We start from the raw sequence: 27,682 nt of genomic DNA on the forward strand, positions 1-27,682 counted from the left end.
AATACTAACACAAACCTTAAGGTTTTCATTTTCCATTTCAAGAGCGCTCAGTCTCTGACTGGATATCACTTCCGGTGCCTTCTTCAGCCCTTCATTTTCTCTTTGCACTCTCTCTACCACCTTCTTCATCAAGCCGATTGTTTTTTCTAATTCAGGGATGGTCTTCCCACTGCGTCCAGACTGTCAAATAAGAACAAACATCTGTGCTATTCACTATGTTAAAAAAAATTATGGTTTGTTACAGTTTTAAGAAATTTCAGAAAAAATGGGAATAACGAGGAAGTGTATAGTTGTCTCTTAACACAAATAAAAGAACAAGAACTTGATGCTGGAAGTCAGATGCATAGACTCATAACAAGACAATTATTTTGCTTCTCAGGATACAACTCTACCATCTCTGTCACCACTATAGTTTTAATAATGTTCAATACGTGCAATAATGTGCTTGTACATTTGTTCCAGAGGCAAGTAACCACTTGATGTTTTGGCTGTCTTATGGGACTGTTTGTTTCTGCTTCTGCCTGGTAAAAAAATAATTCTATTTTGAAAGCTAAATGTAGTTAAAGAAGTTATAAAGTAAACACAAGTACTATTACTCCAGGGGATCTATTATTTGCAGTATTAAAAATTATTCTTTTTTAGAATTCCTGAGATGGTGTCAGAGTGGCATTCTTGTAGGTCAATATGACATACTTCTGGTTTACCAGGAGACTCCAAGTATACAACAAGTCTTGTATAGTTATCAAAATATGACCTAAATGGAGCTTGTGACATTTTTAATTACCGAAGGGGATGTCTGCAATTTATTTTAAAATATTCACAAGAAATAATGCAAGAGCTTTAGAAAATGTTCTAAGGGGTTTGTTAGAACAGTGAACGATGATAAAACATTAGTTGCCATATATGGAATGCTCAATGGCTGTGCTTACCCCTCGAACATTCCCAAGTTTCCTTGCTAATTCTGTTTTCTCCTTCCTGAGAAGTTCACACATTTCTTGGAGATTACCAACTTGATCCTTGGAAAAGATAACAAGGAGGCAATGCATTACAACCATTATATTAGTAAGTCAATTTTGCAAGCCACAAATAATGCTTTGTTATTTTTAATATTAAAGATATTGAGTTAATTTTAGTGGATATATATTGATTATGCATTTTAATAACAATGTAGCATTACAAGATATGGGTTGCTACTGTCCTGTAAATAACAAAATTAATACTTGTGGGATTCAGGGCCCCAAAATTGAAATAGCTTATAGAGGCCAACCCAGTTACAACATAGTTTTTGTCCCATGTTATAACGGATCATGCTTAAAAGAATATGGCTACCTTTCCGTACAACTAGTCGCCAGTCGCTGCTGACATCACTTGCTGCTCAGGAAGCAGGTTAATCAACACTAGAAGTTGGAAATGAACTTTACTTCTGGTATCCTGTCTATCAGCCCATCTAATCTTAATGGGCAGAATGCCAGAATTGTCCAAAAATGTACTTCTTGTAATAATATTCTCGAAGATTGTTCCTCCCCCAATACTGATTTCTGCACATTGGTTTCAGCTTACCTTTAATCGTGGCAAATCCTTAATGGCCTGTTCCAGTTGAAAGCGCAGTTCAACATTATCTGCCGAGAGACTGAGGTTCTCCCTTTGAAGCTCTTGCTCTTTCTGAGATGCAGCTTCAGAACCAACTCCAGATGTCTAGTGTACAGCAATACACAAAAATAAAAATGTCAACCCTCTCATTTGCAATATTACATAAGATATTTTTTAAAACACTACAACACAAGCAGAATAGCGCAGACAAATACAATTAACTAATGGTGAAAGCGGATCGGTAAAGATAACACTAAGCTGCAACATCAGAGCTATCACAATATAATAAACTAGTAGAGATATTTGGAGCTGCTAAACAATTTTTTAAAAGCATCTATTTTCTATTGCCTTCTTGTGTGTAGGATGAAGATGTACTTTCTGTAAAATTTCATATGTAGAAAACCTTAGGCTGCTTTTCAGCGTGACTGTCTGCGGACTCCTCTTCACTCTGACCCTCCTCATTCCTCATCTGTCCCATTGCACCTCTAACTGAAGACTCCAGCTCCATTGTAGCTCCTTTTAATTCTCTCGGTTCAGCATTATGACCAACGTAGTGTATCTTATCTTCAGTGCCCTGCTCTTTTTCCTTTTCACCCATCTGATCCATTTCTGACTCTCCTTCAGCTGATCTCTCTTTTTCTGCTTCTTCTCCATTTGCATCACCCACTTCAGTTTTGTCACTTGCTGAATTATCTTTAGACTCTGCTGCCTGGCTTTCAATACAGCCATCCTCACATCTTGAAGTTGGAGGCAATACACCATTGTTTTTAGGTACCACCTCATTCTCTACAACACTCAAATGATCTTTGTTAGAAGAAATTACATTTGCGTCAGGACTGATCAAACTTGCTCCACGGTTCTTATTTTCTCCAGTCTCATTTGAAGAAGTTCTTTCTTCATCATCATAGATTCGTTTACTTTTTTTCAAAAAAATATTGGATTTCCTAAAATATTTCTTCTTAGTGTCCATTTCTACGGTATCTTCCACATGGACATCAGAGAGAGAAAGAGTGGCTGTTTGTTCTTTAGAAAGATTACACGTGGGGAGACCTGAACTTTGAATTAACTATACATATTGCATACAGACAGAAGATATGCAGTACATGAGAAAGAGAGAGAGAGAGATGAAATATGATATGGAGAAAAAGTACTTTAAATTTTGTTTAAAAACATAAAAAATATGAAAACCGGTAAAAGCATTCACTCCAATTTAATTATCTTATTTTAAGTATTGAAAGCTATTTATCCTACCACTAAATGTACGATTTTATCAATGGTTGGGGCAAGAGGTATTTCATTTTGCGCCTGTAAAGGTAGATCTAAAAGCTCTAAAAGATCATTTTGTTCAAACTGAATGTTTTTGTGGGGATTGTCAATAAAATTGCACATCCAACATGTGTTTTGCAGGACATGCCATTTAGTGAGGGTTAAGTTGATTTTCCAAGGAGGCTCTGCAAGTGCTAGGGCTGATGGTTATCAAGCGGTGCAATGACGAATTTGGTGGAGGACTTGAGTGAATGCCTTACGTGCAAACAAAGAAGTGGGAGTTGCAACTGCTCAGCACTTATGTCAACAACAGTTCTGCGCCATTAGGTATCTTTACACAAATTACTGTTGTCATTGCCTCAGAAGGGTGAACCCATAACTAACACCAGAGACCATGGGTTGATGCCAGTGTTGACCCATCAGTTAGCCACATTTACAGGTGCAGTATTACGATGTTTGTTTTCCTGGCCTGCTCAGAATTGGCTGCAGTCATCCATCAGTGCTACTTCAACTTGGGAAGCACGTGAAATAATCAGCACCATAATTCTTTTGAAATCCCATTTTAAACAACAGTATCTGATGGTGACTACTGATACTCAGAAAATAGACTTCTTTCCTCAAATAAATGAAATAAAGTTGCTAGTTTACAGTATTCCTAGTGTATACCTCCCAACGTGAAAGGCGCTATACAAATGTAATTTGTTGTTGTACTCAACGTGATGACATACCGATGGTCTGGAAAATGGGTCTTTTGACAGTTGTCTTTCTAATGCCTGAAGCTTTTCATGCAGGTAACAATTTTTTAAGGTCAAATCTTCTACCACAGAGTCTCGCGGTAAAGCTTGCTGTAGCCTGCACAGGTAAAGATAACAGTAATAAAAATTCTGGTTAGTACTTCTTCGAACGAACCTTTATTCCATTTAAAGTACACAGTTTAAATGCAATGACAACTACTGATGAATAATCATTGCATATGATATAATCCTTTCAAATCAGGAGAACATCTCAAAGTGCTTGACAGTGGGTTTGGGACTTTGGTCATCACGTTTCAAATGAAAAAAACAGATTGAAATAAGTGGGATGATTAGCAGGTTGTCTTGATTAATGACATTTAACTGCATTAACCTTAACAGCTAAACAATACTGAGAACCTAGACATTGGAATCTGGTAATATTAGCAATGAAAGTAATATAGAACTAAAACTTTGTAAACAAGTCCTTTATAGGAATGATCTGCTTTGCCATAATTTCTACCTCTTTTTTCCTTCAATTTGTTTCTTACTCCTTCCAATCTGGCCGGCCATTTTTTGCTCTCTTCTCACCTCACAATTTCCTCTTTTGATGGCTTACATATGAAGATATCTTACATTGCCCTCTGTATGAGTTTCACATATTGATTCATAACTCATTCAAAATGATTTTTGCCTTGACATTACCTCATGGCTACTATCTGATCCTCAAGATCACTGTTTTTTCTTTTCAAATCTTCAATCTCTTTGTTGGATTCCATGCTTCTGATGCCGATTACTTGGTCCACAGTAACTCCACGAGCTTTGAGTTTCTTTTGTAAAGTTACCTTTTCCTGTTCAACTCTGCAGATTAAGATCTATTTAATATACTGCATTTGACACAGGACGCATATCTCATTTTGTTTCAATTTCAGTCATTTAAAAAAAAACTGCTTACCATGTTCAAATAACACACACACATTTCATGATTGCATGTACCTCAATAATTCTGGACTACAAAGTCAATGTTGCACTTGTATTTAAATCTGGCACTGACTGCTCATCTGCTGTCAACCAATGCCACCCTCGACTTTACTACTAACAGTGATGAGGAGTTGCGAGTTGAAATTACAACCATTCTTTTTTCATTTTTAAAGTATTGATGAAATTTCACAAAAAGGAAAAAAAAAAAATATCTGGCCTGATGAAATACACAGACCAAAAGAAATGTTACATTCAAAACATGGGCAACAATAATCAAAAAGAGAGAAAAAAAAGTTTAAAAATAATTAAAATAGTGTAGTTCCTAAAATTGTAGCTGGTTCACCCAAAAAAGATGACATGTACATGGTGACAGATATTTTTCACTTTCTCAACTTGGTTATCAGATAATATTTCTTGTATATAATGACTGCAAGCTGGTAATTATATGAACTTAAGTTGTCCTAATTTTAGATGGGCTTTCACCCTGATCAGATAAATTTTCAGGATTTTCTCGAACTAATTACACATCCATATAGTCTGCTTGAGAATGAGTTTACCATTATTGGTAATATTAGAAATAAAAATAATAAAATGTAGAATTAAAACTTACTTTGTATACAAGTCCTTTAGAGTAATGATCTGCTTTGCCATACTGTCCACCTCCTTCTCTTTTTCTTTTAATTTGTTTCTTACTCCTTCCAGTCTGGCCTGCCACTTTTTACCCTCTTCCCACCTCACAATTTCCTCTTTTGATGTCTTACAAGAAGGGTTCATTAAAAAAAAGTAACATGTCATTATACAATAGTAGACCGGGGTAAACTAGTTGATAATTAATCATCTGAAATGTCAAGGTTTTCGTAAAAGATTTAACATGATAACTATCTCATCAAATCAGTTTTTCCAATATTGACCCTATGCCTTGGAAATTTACCCTGTCTTCTTTCACAGTTTTTCTCTCAGCATGTTCAGAAGTAGTTTTCTTGCCCAGTTCACTTTCCAATCTCTTCACCTTTTTCTGCAGTTCATCTATTAAATTCTGCTTATTGTCAGTGGCTGTCCTGGTCTGAAATTTGACACATGAGTTTAATTTTGAAATAACAGTTCTTGCATAAAACATTAATATTCCAACAATTTGTTTTCATCTAAGATGCCTCTATATTAACAGAACATATAGCTGTAAAGATTTGTACCTGCATACTGCTGCACAGCCTTTTAATTTTTTTCTTCAGTTCTTCGTTCTCTTTGTCCAGCTCATCCTTTTCTGTCTGCAATTTGTTTGCAGCCCGCTCCTTTCTTTGCAGTTCTCCATTTAAATGTTCTAGTTCAGACGTCATGGTCGACTCTTTGTTTCTACATGCTTTGAGGTTCTCCTTGCTTGCTACAAGATGGTTGGACAGCTCTTCTATGCGTATCTGAAAGAAAAAAGCACAAAAATCTAAAAAGGTTGAGGATTTCCTAAAATTGTTCAATTGAGGGCAAAATATTTCAGACACCCAATCAATGATGTATATCAGCATTGAAATTTCAATTCTTAGTTGACTTTTTTCAACTACAAAAAATCGGACTATCCAACTCTCCGTAAAACTGAAAGGCCCATTAGTCTTCTCCAGATAATTAGAACATTTACAAAGTAACCTAACTATTAAAAGGCTAGAACAGATTCTGTTTGGGCATTCTTTGAGGCCATTTACTGGAAAAATTCCATCCAAAATAAAGGAAGTATATGCTGCATACTCAGGGGAGATGAAATTCTAAAATATGAAAAACTACCGCATTCAAAAGTGGCTTTTTTTAAAGTCATTTTGCAGAGCTATTAAAAACAACTCATAATGAATAGCCTTACAATACAATGACTCCCATTCATGTCAAAAGGTGAAGTTTAAAGCGTTAGATATAAAAGCTTACCCTTAGTTCTTTGGTTTGTTTATCAACAATAAGTTGAACATTGAAGTTTTCCTCCTTTTGTGCAGCTGAGGTAATGATTTGCTTTTCTGCATGAGACGTCATTTCAGCTCGCAGGTCCAGTAATGCCTTACTCAGAGCCTGCAGAGCAGTGTATAGAATTGCAATCAGGTCCTTGAAGAAAATCTTTTTTCCCTCCCAACGGTAAAGTTTTGGAATTTTTTCAAAATATTGAATATTTTCAAAAACATAAACTTTACTATTAAATTATGTTGAATGCTGGGAACCACACCAACTAATTGCATTTATATAGTGCCTTTCATGTCGGGAAGATGTCCCAAGTCGCTGAAACTATGAAGGCTCTGGTGTATTGGTACGAATGGGTCACTCAAGTTTATTTCACACCTGCCTTCACGTTTCGAAAATCAACTGTGGAGCAGCACATTGAAATATCACCATACTCACAGAAAATTATACGGAGCGCTCTTCTCTTAAACTGTTTGCAATCACAGTTTCAAATTTTAATTGTTATAGTTTTCAGCCCAGTCTCAAAAAAACAAGTCCGTTTAGTTTTAATCTTTTGGACAGAAATCATAAACATTTTGAAATTAGTAATTTAGATGAAATACCATGAATCTAGACTTACTTTTATGACCCCTTGGTTTAATACTCAGATAGTCCATATATTATACTAGAAAGATGACATTGTTTAAATAAAACATATAGCAATAATACTGAGTACAATACAAGAGTACCTGTTTTAGATTTGTTTCTAATAGTGTCAATCTATGTCACTTAAATTCTAACATCTTATTCTAGTGATTAGTAAAAGGTGATCCCTTTCAGTGAAACATTTTGCTTTTGTATTTGAAACTTTTCTTTGCAGATGTGGAGTTGGAAACATTAGACCAATCTTTAATTACAATGTTTAACCATTGCTAATGTGGATTATCCTCTCGTCAACAGGAAAAAAAAAGGAAAATATTTTTATATGAAAACCAATCCTTTGTTCATCCTCATCTTATAATATCTACCTTTTGTTGCTTTTCTTTCAAGGCCAGTTGACTTTTTAATCTTTCCACTAAGTGTTTCATGGTATTTGTAGGTGCTCTTGTATTTGCTTGCTTTTGGGCCTCCAGTTCAGTTTTGAAGTACTCTAGTTCTTTCTCCATCTGTAATATCGTGTTCTTCAGTTCATTTATCTCATTCTTTAGTCTCTTTACGTGAGCAGCGTGATTCTCTTCAAGCCTTTTATGTAAAACAATTCGAAAAAAAAGTTGGTTCAGTACATCTGAAACATGAGTAACATATCAAAGTGGTACCTACTCTGCATTAAAATAATTTCAGGATTAGGTGATTTTCGTGGCTGGCAATTAGGTAACTGAAGTATGAGAACGTACTTTGCTTTTTCAGTCTGGTATTCCTTCATTTTCAGCACAGTAATTTGTTTGTGCTTCTCAGCCTCCGTGGTTGCTCTGTTTAGTTTGTCTGTAAGTGCACACAGTGAGTTATCTTGCTCGGCTACTATCTGCTCCATCTCGGCCAGGCGCTGCAGGTGATTGGTTGTAGGAATAGGAAGGGATGGTTTTTTCATCAGCTCCTATTTCACAAAAAACAAAAATTATCTCACGTTCCGCTCTGCCCAAACTACAGGTTGCCCCTGATCATCATTTTAACACCAGATAAATATAATATAGGTTGTATTCTTCAATCACACAAAAGTCATCTTGGGGAGAGATTTTAACAGTATAAAGTATTATCCCTTTTGTCTCCTGTATTCTTTGTTTTAAATTGATTTGCAATATCTCCATTCATAATGCAGTAGAGTAAATTATATTGTTTCTGAAACCACTTCATCAAGATGGTTATTTGCAACAGGGCTCCATTGTAATTCATACTTTTTGTTACTTTTAATTTGGCACATTTCATGATAACTTGACAAAAAAACATGCACTACAAACTCAGTAAAAAAAAACTTTGAATACTGACTATTGCAGCTTCTTTAAACTTGCTCAGTGATGCATCTGCTTGTAAATCCATTTTCTGGTGCAAAATTTTAAGATCCTCCTCATGCTTCCTAGCAATTTCCTCCTGCTCCTGTTAAAATCAAACAAAAGCAATGTAACTTTATATTTCACTGGATACATAAGTCTATTTGTATTTAGTGTTAATATAAAATAATAAGTAACACTTGAAAAATCAACAGTGCACTTCTACATTTTTCCTAACCGTTTTGCATCTCTGGACTTACTCACCTGGAGCTCTTTCTAGTTTATTTTAATTATAATTCTTGCAATGGTATTTGACATAACTATAGCATTCACATGCACAATACCTTTAGCACCCTTCATGCAAAGTAATGTATCTGAGCACTTTACAGACACTGCTGGAAAGTAGGCAGATGAGAAAGGGTTAGAGGGGATAGGAGGGATGTGACTTTCTTTGAAGTTTTAAGCAGCTTTGAAGATCGATAATAATAATAATAATCCGTGCAGTTGATATAGTGCTTTTCACGTCGGGAGGACGTCCCAAAGCGCTTCACAGAACACACTGTAAAGTGAATTGACTATATTTTTTTGTGGGCGAACGCGGCAGCCAATTGCGCACAGCAATGTCCCACAAACAGTCGTAGATTGAAAATGACCAATTTATTATTGTTTTTGGTTTTGGAGGGATTATTATTAGGCGTGTGGAGTAAGGAAACTTGCCCAAGGTTTCGCCCTCTGCCTGGAATTAAACTCAGGTCTCTCGCTTGCAAAGCGAGTGCTCTAACCACTGAGCTACAGGACTCCACAAGTTGGGAGAGAAGCCAAGCAGTCTGAGTTAGTCAAGAACCTGAAACACATTATTTACTAACCTTTCGAGCTGTTGCCAGCAAATGTTGATATTTGTGCAGAACTTCTTCTTTCTGATTTAACCTGGCCTGCATGTTGGTGATGGTTTGATGGGCTATTTTCAGGGTCTTTCTGCTTTCCTGGTTATCTTCCTTTTGATCACCAAGGTCGGCTATTAGCTTTTCTCGCTCAACTGTTGCAGGTAGTCGGAGCCTCAGCTCATTTATAACTCTGTCTCTAGACAACACATTCTGTTCAGCCTTCCACAATGCTGCTTCCTTCTCTTTAAGTTTCTGTGAAGAAAAACATCTGTGCTTGCAATTTCAACATTAATTTTGCTATTTAGTATTTGTTAAACTGAGCAAAGTGAAATACTGCTGTATAATTGGGTTATGAAATGCAATGCTTCAGGTTGGTAATTTCCATGCTGGTACAGTATATTGCAAAAACTTAAGTCTCTGCATTTTACCTGAAAAAGTTCACGTGGGATCCAGTACTCACTGGGCAAAGAAGCAGAAGTTGAAACCAATGTCCTGTTCGTGAATATCAGATGTTTCAGTGTACAGTATCCAACACTTATGTAAAAAGGCTGAAGTCGATGATGAGCAATTTTGAATTTTAAACATGGTTATTTTAGGAAAAAATATTCAATCAAAGTTTTGTTTTACCTCTTCCAGAGTTCTGCAGGTTCCCTGAGTTTCGAGAATTGTTCGGATATGCCCTCTGATCTTCTGTAAAGCTACATCTAATTGTTCCGGAAGTGGCACACTTGGGTCTGGGATTGAGCCAGTAGCTTCCTCGAACTGTAGGAAATTAAATAACGATTAATACAATAAACCATAAACTTAAATAATTTGCAAGCACTTTAGCTTCACCATAAGATAGTTGAATCTGTGAAAATGTCATTGCTCAGGTCTATACATTGTAGGATTAGTTTATTATTATTAATAAAACTTAAAATGCAATCGATACTTATAGAAAAATAATCCTGCTTCTCCTCTTAAAATGAGAATGTTACAGAAATAATTTATGGATACAGAAATTGTTATCAGTCTCCCATGTATGATAAATTAATTTGTTTGATTAAGAGTATAAGTAAAATTTGCAATATATTTGCTATTTTATTTGACAATGAACTTATGTACCTTTTTTGCTGTACTTAGCACTTCATTCTGCTGTTTCTCATACCGATCCAACTGATGTTCCAGCTCCACTTCTCTCTGATCCCATATTAACTGCCGTTCTTCATGGAACTGGAGGGAAAATATGGTATTTAGTTAACAAATGAAAAACAAATTCAATTCCAATTGTACAAATCGCTCAGAGGGTTTGACTAATAAGCAGCTGAGGCATAGAGCCTCAGGTTTGATCCTGTTCTGAGTTAGTAAACAACAGTTGGGTCACAGGAAGGATCTTACTGTGTATCTCAGTAATGATTGGGGAGAGAAAAAAATCATCCAAGGTTTGTGTTTCTGATACCTTTAATTCCCTTTCAAATATCTTAACTGATTTTGCTACTTGTGCTAATAAGTTCCACAGCCTGATAACCTTTGTATAAATATAAATCTTCTACATTTATGTAGAATGTTATAATACATGGGGGGGGGGTTACAATATTTAATAACAGACTTTTTAATGAAAAATGTATATACTGAATTTCTAGAAATTGCAGAATTTCTTAAAAGGAATTCCTTCCTGGTGACCTATAGAAACTTCAGCCTGGAAACAGATCGTTGGGAGTTGAGTTACCACAGGTTGGTGTGACATATTTCCAGTCATTGGCATTGCTAACCTGAGGTATTATTGTATATTGAAACATTTGTTACCTGAGATTTCAAAAACTTGTGGAATAAAACTAATGTCCTGTTCTTCTATTGCAATTCTACTACATTTTAAAAGATAACACGTAACCAATATTTTTCCATCTGCTGATCATTTACCTTGTTTTGTTGAACCATTTCTTCTTCCAGACTGTTGATGGTGCGTTCTTGTTCGGAGATAATGTTGTTCAAATATTTGAGTTCTTCTTTTTGCTTGTTTATACATCGGTTTAGTTTGAGTTCTTCGAGACGCAGTTGTTCCATTTTCTTGTGCCATTCAGTTACCTATCGAAAAAATGTATAGAGTGATTTAGTATTATCGTCTTGACCACATAATGTCTACAAACTCTGAAATGTAGTTTCAAATAAATTATAATCAAACAGGATGAGGTGCAATATAATGACTGATTATAAATATCTGAAATGGAAAGATTAAATGAAATAATTAGACCTATTGTCGTTTTCTTTCATTATGTTTTAATTTGCCCACCTTTTGCGCTCCTCTGGCATCCTTTAATGATCCGATCAGCTCCTCTAGACTATGTATCTTCAGTTCCAGCTCTGTTGCCTTGTCTTCTGCAGCTCTCCTTTCCTCCTGGGCACGCTTAACCTCCTGCATGATCTTCAGTTTGTCATTCTGCAGCTGGACCATGGTTTTGGAGAACTTTTCCTGTTGGGCCAGTGGCAGGGCTCCACTGAATTGTCTCCGTAAAGACTGAATAGTCTGTTGCAGGTGTTTGGCTTTGTTTCTGCCCTCTAGCCTAGCGTAGTAAAGTGCTTGCTCCTTCTCATCCAATTTGTGCTCCAGCCGAAGATTGCACGCCTCCAATTTTTGGAGCTTGCTTGTAATAACCTCCAACTTGTTGACTGCAGTGGTTTCACTGACCTGCAGTGCAATAATGTGCTGATGCAATGTTGCAATTAGAGCTTTCTCATCAGATTCTACCTAAATAAGGAGAAAAAAAAGAGTATTTTGCGATGAGAGGTGAACTTATGCATTACTAACTATAGTAGAACTGTGGTCATAATTTACAGTATGAAAAAATACTGTAGCCCAACCAATCCTAGTGTACAATCTGGCAAGTAACTGGAAAACTTTGCTAAACCATGTTAGTGATTTGACCTTGTACTTAAAGGTAAAGAGAAATATAAATAATAAATTCACCTGGTAATCCAGTACTTGTCTCCTGAGAGCCGCCACCTCCTTCTCCCTGGATTGCTGACGAGCTTCTAAGGTTCCAACCTGCATTTTGGCTACATCTGAAATGTCTCTTAACCTAATGCAGAAATTCCATTCATATATTTTTCATTCAGTTCGTAAGTTCAGAATAATTTAAAGCTACAGAGTCTACAGAACTAAAAGAACCCAAACAATACTATTAAACTATTCAACAACAATATCCCATGCCATACCCACTCATTTTAATTTATTTCAACTTATACTATAGGATTCCATTATAAGATAAGTGGACCGTGCTACTTGCACATTAACTTAGAGCAGGGATTGTTTGTGACTACAGCATGTATTTGCTTTCTGGTTAAGTCGCAACCAAACTGCTATTTTATATATCCTGGTCCTCACATACAAAACCTTCCATGGCCTCGCCCCATCCTACCTCTGCGAACTCCTAACCCCTACCAACCCGCCTGTTCCCTCCGCTCAGCTGGCTCTGGCCTGCTCTAAAGTCCCCCGACCCACCCGCCCCCACCATTGGCAGGAGAACCTTCAGCCACTCTGCCCCCAACCTTTGGAATTCCATCCCCCAGTCACTCCACCTCGCCCCACCTTAGCCTCCTTCAAATCCCGCCTCAAGATCCTCCTCTTCGACCATGCCATCGGCCACCCCCCTTCCCCTCTCCTCCCTTCCCCCCACTCCCTGACCCCAGCTCGGGTCTGAAATGCTGTACTTTGTCCAGCGCCTTGGGACGTCCTCCCGACGTGAAAGGTGCTATACAAATGTAATCTTGCTGTTGTTGTTGCTATTAAAAAGGATCACGTCAGTTAATTACTGAAGGAGGGAGCTGAGATTTACAAACATTTTATGCAGAAGATTGCCACCTTCATTCAAACTATGAATATTGTCTATGAAAATATTGCAGAAAGATGGATCCAACAAAGTTGCTTCATGAATGAAACAAAAATGGGTGCAGCAGTAAAAGTAGTAGCAAGTTAAGCTAAGACGCAAGGCGCAGAGCAGATGACAGCAGTTTGTAACATTGGCAAATGAACCAAGGACAATGATTCTCCAAATGGTGAATTCCCAGGTCTAAGGTGGCAGGAAAGTACTTTTTCATACCAGACGCAGAAAAACATGAAAAATCCATCTGGGCTATTTGTTAAATTCACTTACATTGACACCTCAATTTTTAATTCAGATTCACTTTTTTCCAATGCTGCGATGCGTTTCCTGTCTGCATCACTCACTGCTTTGCTCACACCCTTCGCCAACTCATCTCTCAGCTCTTGTTCAATCTTCTGAGCTTCCAGGTTTATCTTTGTTATCTGGAAATAAGCAGAAGACAACAAGGATGATTTAAAATTTGAGAACAATATACGGTAGTATAGGCACATATATAAGCACAAACCACTCAAAACCTACACTGAGTGTTAAAAAAAGTGAAATGATTTGACGATGGTGAAAGTCTCTTGAAAGTAATCAATTTGATCTTTTAATGGCTTATAATGAGTTCCGCATTTTGACTATCAACCAATAATAGTGCCAAACAGAGCCTCGCATCTTCCCAGCTTCAAGGAAGTAAAACTCAGAGGGTGTATTACTGCACAACTCCCCTTGTGAGAAGCACAGGCAAAGACCTGGGAACAAGTCACCTGTCTGCCTCTCAACTAGGGAACAGACTGTGTGTGGCTCAAGGAGACCTAAAGATAGAGACAGAAATTAATAATTTAAAATATGAAAAAATTCCCACATAATATGAAAATAGCTTCATTGACCAGGATCAGTGTGATCTTTTGATACCAAGGCCTATTATTAAGACCTACTAATGCTTCTATGTGCTTTTTTTTCACTAGTGCTACCACATACCTCAGCAAATTTAGTCTCAAGCTCACTATTCCTTTCTTCCAGTTGTTTCAGTGTGTTCTGCATGTGGTCACACATTTTATGGGCATGCTCAGCTCTCTGTCGTTCATTTAATTCCTTCATTTCTAGCATGGTGATCTTCTTGGAGATGGACACAATTTCACTGTTGGTAATTGCTTTTGTTGCTTTATCCATGGCAACAGTACCTCCTGAAATAAAACAATTTGAATATTATTTACAAAAAAGTAACACATTGTTTCAGAAAATGCATTTAAATATCATGCTTATACATTCACCCCATATAGAAATACTTAGAAGTTCTATCTAGGAAAAACATATCTATCAAACAAAGCAGAACCCCATCCCACCATACCAGGATTATATGATTATGATAATATAGGCGATTGTGATTCACAATACAAGGATAAAGGTTGGATAGAAACAAAATTATATTGAAGAACAATTTGAAAGATTAAATTGAAAACGAGTATTAAACAGATCAAAAGTTAATTGCAATGAAAAAATCAATTAAAACGATTCAGGTCGTCAGACATAAATTGTCACTCACCAAGTTTATTGACTTGTTCCCAGGCTTGTTCCAGTGTGTGAAGTTTTTCCTTTGTAATCTCTAACTCTTTGTTCAAGCCATCAATATCCTCACGAAATGCTGTATTTTCGCCCTTAGTGGAAGATATTATTGGATATAAGACGGGGCAGAAAATCTCTTAATAATTTTCATCAGTCTGGTGCCTATCCATTATCTCAAAGTACGGCATTGCATAAATGATGCACTATATCCCAAATAAACAAGTTTCCATTTTGATCATGCGTTGTTGATAATGATTAGGACATTATGTGTTTGACTTTTGTAATAGAATATTAAAGATATTGGGTGAAATTAAAGTAGGAAAACCTAATTTACTTTTTCAAAACACAGAAGTCTGATTTTGAAAGCAATCAGAAAAATGTTCTGTCTATGATAATATTACTAATAACAATCCTTGCATTTGATATATAGCGCCTAGTTACGTCATCTAGATGTCTCGAAGCGCTTCACAGGATATATTGTAAAGTGAATTGACTGTATGTTTTGTGGGCGAAATGCAGCAGCCAATTGCGCACAGCAGTGTCCAACAATTATGTGACCAACTCATTATTTACTTAGCTATTTATTTTAAAAACATTTTTACAGTGTTAGAGTGCAACTTTTACACTGGCCCTGAATATACAAGCGTTTACAATATTACTGAAATGGTTAAACGGAAAAGACTTAAAATTATTTTATTTATTCAACGATTAAGGGCTCTGAGATGCTACCCTGCGTATAGAAGTGCAAGATGTTGTTGCTGATTACACTTTTAGCATCGCGAATTTGGCATAATGACAAAGTTTGCCCAAAATCCACAAAATAAAAACGTTGTACCCCAAAACACTGCTAACTGTTACAGATTAAACAAGATGCATATATATATATATACAGTAGTAATTTTCTACCTACCTCCAAATTCTCCAGATTAGATGTTCTCTGAACTAGCAGGTTATCTTTTTGCAGTAAGTCCCTATATTTAGCTGTCAGTTCATTATATTGTGCATTAGCACGTTCCATGTCAGATATAGGCACACTTTCTTCCAGGGCTTTCTGCAATGCAGCAGTTTTAAATGCAGCAACATCCTAAACAAGACATGACAATCATAAACTTCTGTCATACCTTAAATCTTTGTCATACAAGAATCAAAAAGATAAGGCAACAAATGCAAGTGGTAACTGATGATCTTTAAAAGAATATTACACGGTTAGATAAAACTTTCAGTCCTTTTTCATGTCTGGTGTATTTATAAATTAAATGTATTTATAAATTAAACAATTATTCTTGAATTTAATGTGCAGAAAATTGAAACAGTTCATGTTTTGTCTTTAAATACAACTTACCTTGAATCTCTGTAGGTACCCAATTCTTTCACTGACAGCTACCTCCATGGCTATATTATCATTCCTGAGTTTGTTATTTTCTTTCCTTAAGTGCTGCTCCATCTCAAGCAAGGTTGTGTAGCGCCTGGTTAAGGACTTTTCATTCACGTGTAGTACAGTGCTTTTTCGAACAATATCTGCAAGTCGTTTCTTCATTTCATCAGGATCCATCTGAAGTGTTTCTAATAGTTGCTAATTAGAAGTATGAACAACACAGATGTTGGGACTGCTCTATCTCAAGCCAGATTTTGCACTATTCTTATCTGAGGACTAATTTCATTATATTACAGACAATCAAAATTAGTTCTATGAGAAATATAAATGAAAAGTAAACTAACAGAGAAGCCATCAAGGACAGTTAACATTGGTACTGGTTGACACTAATAAGCCAACAAGAACAGCCCTGAACTGTTGTCCAGCCTAATTGACTTATCTTTAAGATGAATTGTAGGTGCATATCATTATTAATCAATGAGGTTCCATAAGATGATGGATATTCCTTTTTGATTTCATAGATCAGATTACTAGTAAAACTAAAAACTTCATTGGTATATTATTCTCCAATCCTTTTACCTCCAGACATATCGATATACAAAAGGTTTGCTATGGTGTTCATTATTCAGGAAACTAACTGGATATAGATAAGCAGTTTGAAGGTGGCCATTAAGTAAACGGAATGTGACTTTAATACTAACATTGTATTGCTTAATTTTAACAGCATCTTGTTCCTTTAAATCCTCAAGTTTCTTCTTTTCTTCTGCAACTTTCTCAATGTCCCTCTGCCAGGATTCCCTTTCACTGTACACAAAACAGAATTAATTATTTCAAGATCAAGATAATTATACTTTGGCTAAGAATGGTAGTGTCACCAGTACTCTGAGAGTAAAACCCAGAAGTGTTTTTTTTTTTAACTTTTCAAGAAACAAAACAGTTAATGTTTCGTACCTTTGATATTCTTTGTATAGCAAGCCTTGTTGATGACGAATCACTGCAAATTTGCGTTTATATTCTTCAACCGCATCTTGCACTTTTGCTATATCTTTCTCTTTATTTGATATGTCCTAAACAAACAATTAAGGAACATTGAAATCAAACATAATCCTGTTAAATGTCTAAACTGTTTAGATAATACTACTGTTTAAGAATTATTAAAAATTGTACTAGTTGGGGGATGACATAGAAATTCTCATGAAAGTTCTAGACGCATGACTTAAGGAGGAAGATATTGTATTTCCTCTGGAAAATATCAGTGACATGAACCTTCTAACTTGTGGATATACTACTCTGACCTATAAACACAAATGAATATTGTTATACTTTTAAGAAATGGTAGTAAAACTCCATAAACTAAAGATAACTAATGCTGTGATCGTGTATCAAGATTCCACGTTTTAGGATGAAAAAAAGCTGTTTAAAATTAAACATGTGGAATACATTATTAATCACTAATTTCATTTGTCATACCTGTAGAAGCTGCACTAGATATTCATTCAGACTATTGATAATATCAGTACTGGAGGGTTCCATTCCTTCTGGAAAAGTTAGAGGCTGAAACACAACACTATGTCCTCTTGATTGATGTAATAACTTGATCTCATTTTCTAGACGTGTGACCTAAGAAGGAAGGTAATTTCATGAAAATGTGTGAGTAAGGTCACAGACGATTCGTTTTTCTTTGCCTAAATATTTATTCATCAATTCATTTGAGGTTCATATTAAGTACCAAGTAATAATTATTTATGTTTAAAATGATACTATAGTGAAGATTTCAAAACAACAAAAGGCAAAGAACTTTTCCTTAGTTCACTGCATCGAAATTTATTCACAAAGACATTGAATACGGAAAAATCTTATCTTTGATAGAAGCCACCATCCCACTTTCCAACAGGGTTTATTGAATAGTGATAAGGAGAAGGAACTCCTGTCAATTTTTCCTCCCTAACTCTGGTCTGTAAAGGTCTTTGTATTACCCTAATGGAGAATAGCTAACAGCAAAGATCAAGATTCCAACCTGCAATCTTCTGATCTGTAGGTCTCAATACTGCACCAGGCAAGAGTCTCAAACCATTAGGTCACTATGGAAGCTTCCAAAGGGTTGTTTTTTTTAAAGGAATTAAGCAATAAACCATTAACTAATTTTGCTAGAAGTGCATTTTCCACATTTTTATTACAGTATGGAAAATATTTTGTTTTCTAATCTGGTTTGAGACATGCCAATTTTGTACTTTTGTCTTCTCAAAAAGTTAAATACTGCTAAATAGATTGGGGAACATTTACTATTCCCTTCAACATTTTAAAGAGTTTGATCACATTGCTTCTAAATTTCCTTTTTTGTAAGACTAACTTTCTTCCCAGATCTTCTCTGAATTGTTGTTAAGATCTCATGAAGCAGAAAGTTAGGGATAGATCTCAAAAAGATGATAAAAGCCGTTTGGCACATCAGTCAAAATGTAATCTTATTCTAATAAATATGAGCTAATCTGGATATTTTATTCTATTTATTGTTTAGTGCACAATTCTTATATCCTGTAATGTTCCAATACTGAAAATAGTTAACTTGTGAAGACTATTCCATTCCAACAATCTATTTCTGGAATTTCCATGTGTAGGTGGGCTGCGTAGAATTTTCAGTTTGGATACTCTTATTCATGGTGATGAGTTTCTGCATGTGTCCGACACACGGCTGAAGATAGACATTAAAATAAAGATAGATGTTAAGCACACAAACCCTTTCATTGGCTTTCTCCATCTGACTGTTGGCTATACCAGCTTCCTTCCGAGCCTCTCTAAGCTCTTGTCGAAGTTCATCATTTCTCCCTGTCAACTGGTCAACCTGAGCTTTGAGATGGACATTCACATCAAAAGTACCTTTCGTATTCTTCATTTCAATAGCCTGAAAGCAATGTTTAGAACAGCGTAAATGACAACTCAAAAATCAGGAAAAAAAATCAATTTCCACCAACCCTAATTGTGTTACACAGTGAAATTTGTAACAAATAAAAGTATGAAATACGTACTTATGTTTGCCAACTGCGGCTCTGAAGACACTTTAACATATGATAAAAAAATGTGCTTACACTAACTAGTCTCTCTAAACTTTCTATCTTCAGAATTGGCTCCCCTCTTTTGGGAAGGGTTTCGTTCTGGGTATTCTTTATGGCTTCTAGGATCTCTTTCATACCATGCTCGAATTGCTTATTTTCTTCTACCACGTCCTTTACTGTAAACAGAAAAGTCCATATTATTCTCAATGATACAGATAGTCAGGTTGGGTAATATAAAAATCTTATATTCAAGAGTTTGTATTGGTTTGATGTTAGTTTTTTTTGCTCAATCAATACAAACTCTGCATTTAACCACATTTTCAGGCAACTAATTTAAACAAAATCACATTGGTTTACGTCAGTTGTACTATAACTACAGGTAGTACAAAGCAAAGTTCTGAACTTTATTTTTTAAAACTGTAGAAAGTTCTCAAGCAATTGCAATCCACTAAGTGGTGCTGAATTTTTGTATTGTTAGTGAAGAATTGACAGTCCTCCTAGCTGTTTTCCTTACATTAAAATTATATCTAGCATTTGGACAGAGGTTAGCACTGTGGTTCACCTGGCCAAAAGAAAATATTTAAAAAGAAATACTTTTATTTTGATAAGAATAATAAGAATAATCCTTGTATTTGATATAGTGCTTTTCAAGTCTTCTAGACGTCTCAAAGCGCTTCACAGAATATGCTGTAAAGTGAATTGACCGTATATTTGTGAGCGAAACGCGGCAGCCAATTGCACACAAACAGTCGTGGATTGAAAATGACCAATTTATTATTTTTTTGAGGGATTACTATTAGGCGTGTGGAGTAAGGAAACTTGTCCAAGTGAACGATTAATTAAAAAGTTAATTAAACTTAATGTATAGGTAAAACACATAAAACTTCAAAAGAACACGCTTACATTTAGCTTTCAACTCAGCGACTTGAATCTTTCTTTGCTCCACTTCTTTCTCTTTCTCTTGCACTTCTTTTGAAAGGTATTCATTCTAAATAGGGATAGATTAAATAAACACATTTATGCCTGGCAATACATGAATATATACATATATTAAAAAATCACTGATTTTGTTTAATGATTATATATGCCACTTTATTAATATCAGTAATTTCAGTAATTATCTTAGTAGATGTCGCTGACAATCCCTAGCTCTTCCCAGGTTTTAAATAAAAGAGTTTCTCCACGTGCTTTCTCATGCTGTGTCAAATATCTACTCTTAGGCAGATACACTACTCAATGAACAGTTCAAAAACATTTTGGATTTTGTATTCTTGCTAGTCCTGTACTCGGCACTCACACTACCTGTATCATGTTCTTGCTGAGCTGAATGAGTTCTACTTCTGCACTTTGAAATTGTTCTTCTTTGTTCAGTAATTCCCTGTGCAGCAGGCAATTCTACAGAGATACATTTACTCCATTAAAATTATAAACTTAATTAAAAAGTACTTCCATATTATGCCAAGCTATATTACCTGGAAATTACAGTTATCCTAATTTACCAGATCATTTTTACGATGAGTTACATTAGGTTCCTCCATTATAGTTTATTCCTTCTTTGACTGAAGCTTATCTTGTAATTATCAAGGGTACTATACCATCGGATTCACTGCATATTTGGACATGAATTGATATCCAAACCGTGGCAATTTGGTGCCAAATCTGCAGTATGAATACAGCATAAACTTGCTTATATTGCTGTATTCTATCAATAATATGCATGCACACTGGTTTTGTTATTGTCATATTAAAATATTTGTACTTTGACAGATTTGAAAATCTAACCTGAGATTTGAGGCTTGTTAGTTCTAGCCTTAACTGTTCGAGAAGAGTATCTAGTGGATCACTGGCTAGCTTCTCTGGTTGCCCTTCAGAATCAGTCGCCTGCACTGACTGAATATCTCTGGACGTCTGAACGTGCATTTTCCTATAAACCATGGTTTGAGAATCCATAGGTCTCTCTGGCAAATTTACCAAAATTCCCTTCGACTGTTGTGACCAGATTGAAATTTCTGACTGCTGAGATTGATCAGTTGTTAACTGCCTCAAAACCTTTTTGTTCTCATGAAGTTGTATCACAGACTGTTCATGTATGAAACTATTTGTCTTCTCTTCCTGGGACAAAGGCGTTTTCTGAATCTCTTCTAACTGCCTTGAATGTCTAGAAAGGATATCTGAAATCTGGCTGGATATTTTCCTCAATGCAAGACTCCTATGGTACTCAGAGTTTGAAGTATCCTCAGTAATTGGTGTTGCTGTTGAGTCTAAGTGTTCCAATTCAATGAGGCTATTCCAGTCCTGTATTAACAGACAGAACAAACTAATTTTATATTCTACGTTTTTTTTCCATGGCATGCCCTCGATTTCCTTTCAAATTTATAAGGAGGGGATGAGGGGGAGGAAATTGCTGTCAGTTTTTTTTGCACTCCCCAAGAATCGACACCCCCATTTTAGATGACAATCACGAGATCTTTCAGGGAGCCAGTCCGCCAATGATTATAACATATCAAGGACTCTCAATAAAATTAACATTAGCCAGAATTATTTAAGAACTTTTTTTTACAATTTTAGCACGCCCAAATATGTTTTCTAATCTTTACTCCTGCTCCGGGTCCTCGGCCTATTCATGCTGGTGTGAGGTTCCATGGGCTCTGGTGCCTTGGTACCCTGCCAAAGTGGCCACTACTCACACATGAGCCTAGGTACCTGTCCCTCTCCTCTGGCTCTGTCCCCATTCCCTTAAAAACTGCCACCATCACGCCCACCCTGAAAAAACCCTCCCTTGATGCGTCGCAGCTATCAAGCTACCGGCCCATCTCCAACCTCCCCTTTCTCTCCAAGGTCCTGGAAAGAGTTGTCGCCTCCCAACTGCGCTCTTTCCTTTCCACCCATTCTCTTTTCGAACCCCTTCAGTCAGGTTTCCGTGCTGCCCATAGCACAGAAACTGCCCTGGTCAAGGTCACCAATGATATCCTGACCATCTGTGACCAGGGCTCCCTCTGCCTCCTCGTCCTCCTCGACCTATCGGCAGCATTCGATACGGTCGACCACGCTATCCTACTCCACCGCTTGTCCTCCCACCTCAACCTTCAAGGCACTGTCCTTGAGTGGTTTAGGTCGTACCTTTCTCACCGTCTTCACTTTGTCTCGACGAATGGCTTCTCCTCCACCCCCCGTACTGTCTCATGTGGAGTCCCTCAGGGCTCTGTCCTCGGTCCCCTCCTCTTCACCCTCTATATGCTCCCCCTTGGTGACATCATCCACAGACATGGAGTTAACTTCCACATGTATGCGGATGACACCCAACTCTACCTTTCCTCCTCTACTCTCAACTCCACGACCACCGATGTCCTGACAGCCTGCCTGTCCGACATCGGGTCCTGGACGAGAGACAACTTTCTTCAGCTCAACGAAAAACTGAGGCCCTCCTGATTGGCTCACGTCAGCGCCTCCGCACCTCAGGTGCCGACACCATCAGCATCCAAGGCTGCACTCTCCACCTCTCAAAGCCAGTCAGGAACCTCGGCGTTTTGTTCGACCCTGAGCTGTCCTTTCTCCCTCACATCCGCACCACAACTGGCACCGCCTTCCATCACCTCCGGAACATCGCCAGACTACGCCATTACCTCACCCCTCACGCTGCTGAAACCCTGGTTCACGCCTTTGTCACCTCAAGGCTGGACTATGGGAACTCTCTCCTCGTCGGCCTTCCCGCCACCTCCCTCCACAAGCTGCAGGTCATTCAGAACTCTGCAGCTCGTGTACTGTCCCGCACCAGGCTTCGGGACCACATCACTCCCACCCTCGCTCGCCTCCACTGGCTCCCCATCCCCCAGAGGATTGATTTCAAGATCCTCATCCTCACCTACAAGGCCATTCACGGCCTCGCTCCCTCCTACCTCTCCAACCTACTATCCCCCTACCTACCTGCCCGTACCCTCCGTTCCTCCGGCTCCGGTCTGCTCCACGTCCCCCGCCCCAATCGCCCTACCATTGGTGGTCGGGCCTTCAGCCTCTCAGCCCCGAGGCTCTGGAACTCTATCCCCCAGTGCCTTCGCCGCTTCCTCCCTCTCCTCCTTCAAGGCCGGTCTCAAAACCTTTCTCTTTGACCGACCTTCAGCTCCCCTCTCGACTCTCTTCCCCCTTCTCGCTCCCTCCCATCCCTCCCCTCACCCTGACCATTTCCCCCCTCCTCGCTCCCTCCCCTCCCCTGACCATTTCCCCCCTGCTCGGGTCATGACCCAACTGTGCAGCGCCTTGGGACGTCCTCCTGACGTGAAAGGCGCTTTATAAATGGAATCTTGTTGTTGTTGTTGTAGGTAGTGAGTGTTGGCATTGAAATCGACCGTAGAGGGCAACTCAACTAAATCTAACCTCTCCTCACCCAGTTGCTATCTGTGTACATAACCAATGCTAAAGAGAAACTAGGAACAAGAATCTGGTTGTCTTTCCCTGTCCTAACCCTGGGAAAGCTGGGGACAATTTAGCCTCCCTATGCATTCCTGGTTGAGACTATACAAAATCATCAAGAACTTGGTTTCACAAGCTGCAGCTCTATCCACTATGTTGTCGAAGCTGCCCTTTCAAAGTTACTTTAGACAAGCTTGATCAAGTAATACCTTATCTTTTAACTCATCCCAGTTGCTAGAGCTCAAAAAAAGTCTTGATTTACGTGGGCTCAAATCATCAGCAAGTTCCTCGACCAACTGCAAGTCGTCTGCTGAAAGTCCTAGAAAACATAAGACATTAATTGGTATTCTTACTCACATTGCTGAGGTCTAGAGTTTCAAATACAAGAATTAATTAATTCTATCTTCTATATTGAAGTTCTTAAATATAAGAAATCACTGTTAAATGAAACACAATTGCAAACTCGACAATATCATGCACATGGAGCGAACGTAATGAAATCCATATTTCAAATAACAGGATATTATTGCCAATTAACATTATGAAAACAAAAAGGTAAAATAAAGCTTACCCAGTCTACCTGCCCGTGTACCTCTATCTTGGGCCAGCTTGCGGATTTGCTTCTTCAGTTCCAGTCTTTCTTCCTCGAGGTGTTCAATCTACATTGATTTGTGAAATGTAAGTTATTTAATAACAAATGTGTACAAAATGGAGCAACTCAATAGCATGATAAGCGAAACGCAAAAGAGTAAACAAACCTCTTTCAGAAGAATCTGGTTCTCAGCTCGATACTGCTGCTGTTTCAAGTTTTTGTTTTTCTTAAATTCAGTCAGATCAATTATGTCTTTAGGATTGAGACCTGAATCATAAATTGTATACATTAATATGATAAGAAACAAAGGTGTGATCCATTTATTTTGTCAGCAAAAATCATTTAATTCAAAAATAATGAATGAAATGCTATTTGCCCTATTTTTATTATAACGATGCTATAAGAAATTAAGAAAAATCCTTGCATTTCATATAGCGCCTTATCACGTTTGTGACGACTCAAAGCGTTTCAAAGAATATACAGTAAAATGAATTGGCTATATTTTGTAGGCGATATTCAAATATGAAGATTTTTTAAGAAATAAGAACAAAAGTGCCACACTAAAATTATTTATTTAAATTTAGCATTTTATACATTAACTACAGCATAATCTTTTAGAAGAAAATAGCTACATATTTTGCATGAATCATTCAATGCAATAGACTTTTTATAGTGTTATTTGGGAAACAATGAGGTTTTTTACTTGGTTCCCAAACTTTGAAGTCAAAAATGTTGAGGATTAACTAGAGCATTTATGACTCATTTTACCATCTGCTATTGAGTGCAGGATTTGCTATTTTTTTTAAAACAGTATTCTGAAAGTTTACATGCAAATGGGCCAAATTTCAGTACAGGTTTCATGCAACATGCAGGTAGCAACATTGATTTTACATTGTTATACTTTGTAATGGATACCTACATTTAAGGTCAGAAAAGGATAGGAATATTCCTTCGTAGCTCTGAAGCTAGATGAAAGTTAAATGTGAATAGTTACTGGGTCACTGCGTGCTCCTAGACAAATCTAATTAAACTTTTCTTATATTCTTACATACCTAGCCGTCCCCGGAGATTTTCATTTTCATCCAAAAGGTCATTTATCTTCAGCTCAAGGTTATTGATCTCTCTGATCATTGCTTCAATTTCATGATCTCTGATTTTGATATGGTTCTTGCACTCCTTAATTTCTGCAACTGCATTTTCCAGTCCATATTCACCCTAGCATAAGATTACATCCACCAAAATGAATTGTTCCAATTAATGTCTCACTCTGTTGCTGATTAATATCACATATACGTTATAAATCCACTGCATTTCATTTTCACTAATCTTCCCCTCCAATCCAAACAATGTTTTAAATTTGAAAGCAATGAATTAAAGATTGTCACATACTCAAGCAGATTTATGAGAATGACTAATGGACAATATATCACCATAATAAAATGTCAAAATTAACTATCTCTAATGGGCAGGTTTCCTTCCATTTTCATTGCCTGAAAATATGTAAAAATATTGCACAGTTCTTAACTTTCAATTCTTCTCATAGGTTTCATACACATAAATGTTTATTTTGCATTGAGGACTCTAGGTGAAATGTCAAGGCCCATATAGTGGAATAGACAACCAAGATGGAGAAGAGTAAGAAATAAAGAAGGCAAGTAATTAGGTGAAGAAATAACATACAAGAATAGTTTGGTGATAGCATGTTTGTGTTTCTTTCAAAGTAGGAAGCCTCAGGAGGAAAATTTTAAGATTAAAGGAAAATTACAGTTAATAATCAATCACAAACATAGAAAGATAAATTGATTCTGAGTTGAAATGCAGACCTTTGTAAAAGCTCCAGAAACTGGATATTGTCATTTTAAATTATACTTATGAGGCATGTAACACTTCTGTACACTTTTCTACAATAATAAAATCATCTTTCATGCCAAGATCTTTAGGAGTTAAAACTTGTATTTTGAAAATACACATTTAGTTAACGGAAAGGGTATTTCAGATTGCAGCTAATTCAATTTCTGATTGTGACTAGAAATATTTAAAATGATTTCCTGTGGATGTAATTGATTCTGTAGGAACAAGATTGTTCCAAAAATATCAAAGGAATGAATCAGAGATGATGGGAAACCATTCATTTACTGTAAATTCCAAAATAATTCTTTAATTCTTTAATTTATTGCCAATTTCTTGACAATATACAGCAAATTTAGTCTATAATATCCCAAAATCATTTACAGATAAACACTTACAGATTCATATGCCCTCATTCGAGTCAAAGCCTCACTAAGTTCTTGGTCTTTTTCTTTGGCATCACTCTCAGCAAGTTCTGCTACCCGCTCAGCTTCCCGGATTTTTTGCTCTAACAGATTTACTTTGTGCTGGAGCTCTCCGATTCGGCTTTGCTGATGAAGGGTGGGAAAACCTTTAATAAACAGGATCATTTTCAGTATTAATTATTTGAACATTAATCAAAAATGCACTACTTGAATGATAAATTCTTTACATTTCACATTTAATAATTCGGGTATTTTAGAGCAACACCACCAGCAACTTATTTAGTACTTCTCATGCTGGATGCAGTCTCTATAGCAATAGCTAGTGAATAATATCTTGCACACACACACATTTTTAAAAATGTCTCAAAGGTATTTACAAAATATAAAGAAACTGTTATAATAGCTAAATGTAGTAGCTAATCTAAGATAGCGGCATCCTATAAACAATGAAATTAATCTGCAAATAATTTTAATCAGATTTAGAGAGAAATATAAAGCAGAATAACTGTGAGAAAAACTCCAGGTATCCTTGAAACAGCAAAACAAGACAGACCCTTTATATCCACCTGAATTACAAGCCAGACAGAATCCAAATCAATAACACAATTAAAGAATTGGGTGATGATATGAAGACAAATAATAAAATTGTATATAATATATAATGTTCAATCATTTCAACTGCATACACAGTAAATGCAGTCCATATACTTTATGTGTACAACCTTAATAAGGTATAAAACGTAAAAATACTGATACCCATATCGTGCTTTAACTGAGATTGTAATTCGTCAATGAGGAGCACATTTCTATTCATTTCAACGGTGTGCAGTTCGATTTGATCAGTCAGAATCTTAATTTGGTAGTCTCGTTCATGTACAGCCTGTAAAGAAGCAGGTATATTTCAGTTGTAACTCATGAAGCCAACCTAAGGTTCTTCTAAAATATGTTCAAATAATTTAATTTTAAGTTACATTTAAATGCATATCAGCAGGGTTTCCAAGCAATTTAGAAATTGTTCTATCATGTACAAATTAGTGAAATTGTTCTGTTACGTACAAATCAAAAATAATGAGATGATGGCTATTATACTGGTTCTGCGATAAGAAAACCGCTTGAAAGAAAAGTCAGCATAATAGACAAAAGAAAGATTAGCAAAGATTAATAAAAGAAAATAAGGTATGTAATCATAAAGTAAAAGTTACTTACAGTTAAGAGCTCTGCTATGATCTAAT

At 36.7% G+C, this 27,682-nt stretch overlaps 1 protein-coding gene across 4 annotated transcripts in view; it reads right to left on the bottom strand.

Moving 5' to 3' along the window:
• The window catches only part of cep290 (centrosomal protein 290), a 38,335-nt gene that overhangs the window by 4,822 nt on the left and 5,831 nt on the right, over positions 1–27,682 (bottom strand). The window contains exons 12-48 of one of the 4 annotated variants that reach the window (XM_042334839.1): positions 27,657–27,677; positions 27,207–27,330; positions 26,424–26,596; positions 25,230–25,392; positions 24,344–24,444; positions 24,157–24,244; positions 23,795–23,904; positions 20,481–20,573; positions 20,082–20,166; positions 19,212–19,354; positions 18,863–19,027; positions 17,599–17,748; positions 17,080–17,195; positions 16,830–16,932; positions 16,096–16,326; positions 15,664–15,837; positions 14,734–14,845; positions 14,169–14,374; positions 13,476–13,627; positions 12,290–12,401; positions 11,615–12,070; positions 11,245–11,409; positions 10,450–10,557; positions 9,973–10,107; positions 9,328–9,597; positions 8,460–8,567; positions 7,871–8,070; positions 7,505–7,718; positions 6,474–6,611; positions 5,759–5,980; positions 5,500–5,631; positions 5,179–5,324; positions 4,293–4,448; positions 3,585–3,708; positions 1,561–1,695; positions 930–1,016; positions 16–180 (exon numbers count right to left, since the gene is read on the bottom strand). In XM_042334839.1, the coding sequence (XP_042190773.1) occupies positions 16–180; positions 930–1,016; positions 1,561–1,695; positions 3,585–3,708; positions 4,293–4,448; positions 5,179–5,324; positions 5,500–5,631; positions 5,759–5,980; positions 6,474–6,611; positions 7,505–7,718; positions 7,871–8,070; positions 8,460–8,567; positions 9,328–9,597; positions 9,973–10,107; positions 10,450–10,557; positions 11,245–11,409; positions 11,615–12,070; positions 12,290–12,401; positions 13,476–13,627; positions 14,169–14,374; positions 14,734–14,845; positions 15,664–15,837; positions 16,096–16,326; positions 16,830–16,932; positions 17,080–17,195; positions 17,599–17,748; positions 18,863–19,027; positions 19,212–19,354; positions 20,082–20,166; positions 20,481–20,573; positions 23,795–23,904; positions 24,157–24,244; positions 24,344–24,444; positions 25,230–25,392; positions 26,424–26,596; positions 27,207–27,330; positions 27,657–27,677 (5,583 nt within the window). The remainder of the gene's footprint in view (positions 1–15; positions 181–929; positions 1,017–1,560; positions 1,696–3,584; positions 3,709–4,292; positions 4,449–5,178; positions 5,325–5,499; positions 5,632–5,758; positions 5,981–6,473; positions 6,612–7,504; positions 7,719–7,870; positions 8,071–8,459; positions 8,568–9,327; positions 9,598–9,972; positions 10,108–10,449; positions 10,558–11,244; positions 11,410–11,614; positions 12,071–12,289; positions 12,402–13,475; positions 13,628–14,168; positions 14,375–14,733; positions 14,846–15,663; positions 15,838–16,095; positions 16,327–16,829; positions 16,933–17,079; positions 17,196–17,598; positions 17,749–18,862; positions 19,028–19,211; positions 19,355–20,081; positions 20,167–20,480; positions 20,574–23,794; positions 23,905–24,156; positions 24,245–24,343; positions 24,445–25,229; positions 25,393–26,423; positions 26,597–27,206; positions 27,331–27,656; positions 27,678–27,682) is intronic. The other 3 variants (XM_042334840.1, XM_042334842.1, XM_042334843.1) reach the window with 3 other exon arrangements.

The sequence above is a fragment of the Callorhinchus milii genome, unplaced genomic scaffold, assembly GCF_018977255.1.
Source record: "Callorhinchus milii isolate IMCB2004 unplaced genomic scaffold, IMCB_Cmil_1.0 Scaffold5, whole genome shotgun sequence".
In the NCBI taxonomy this organism is placed as follows: domain Eukaryota; kingdom Metazoa; phylum Chordata; class Chondrichthyes; order Chimaeriformes; family Callorhinchidae; genus Callorhinchus; species Callorhinchus milii.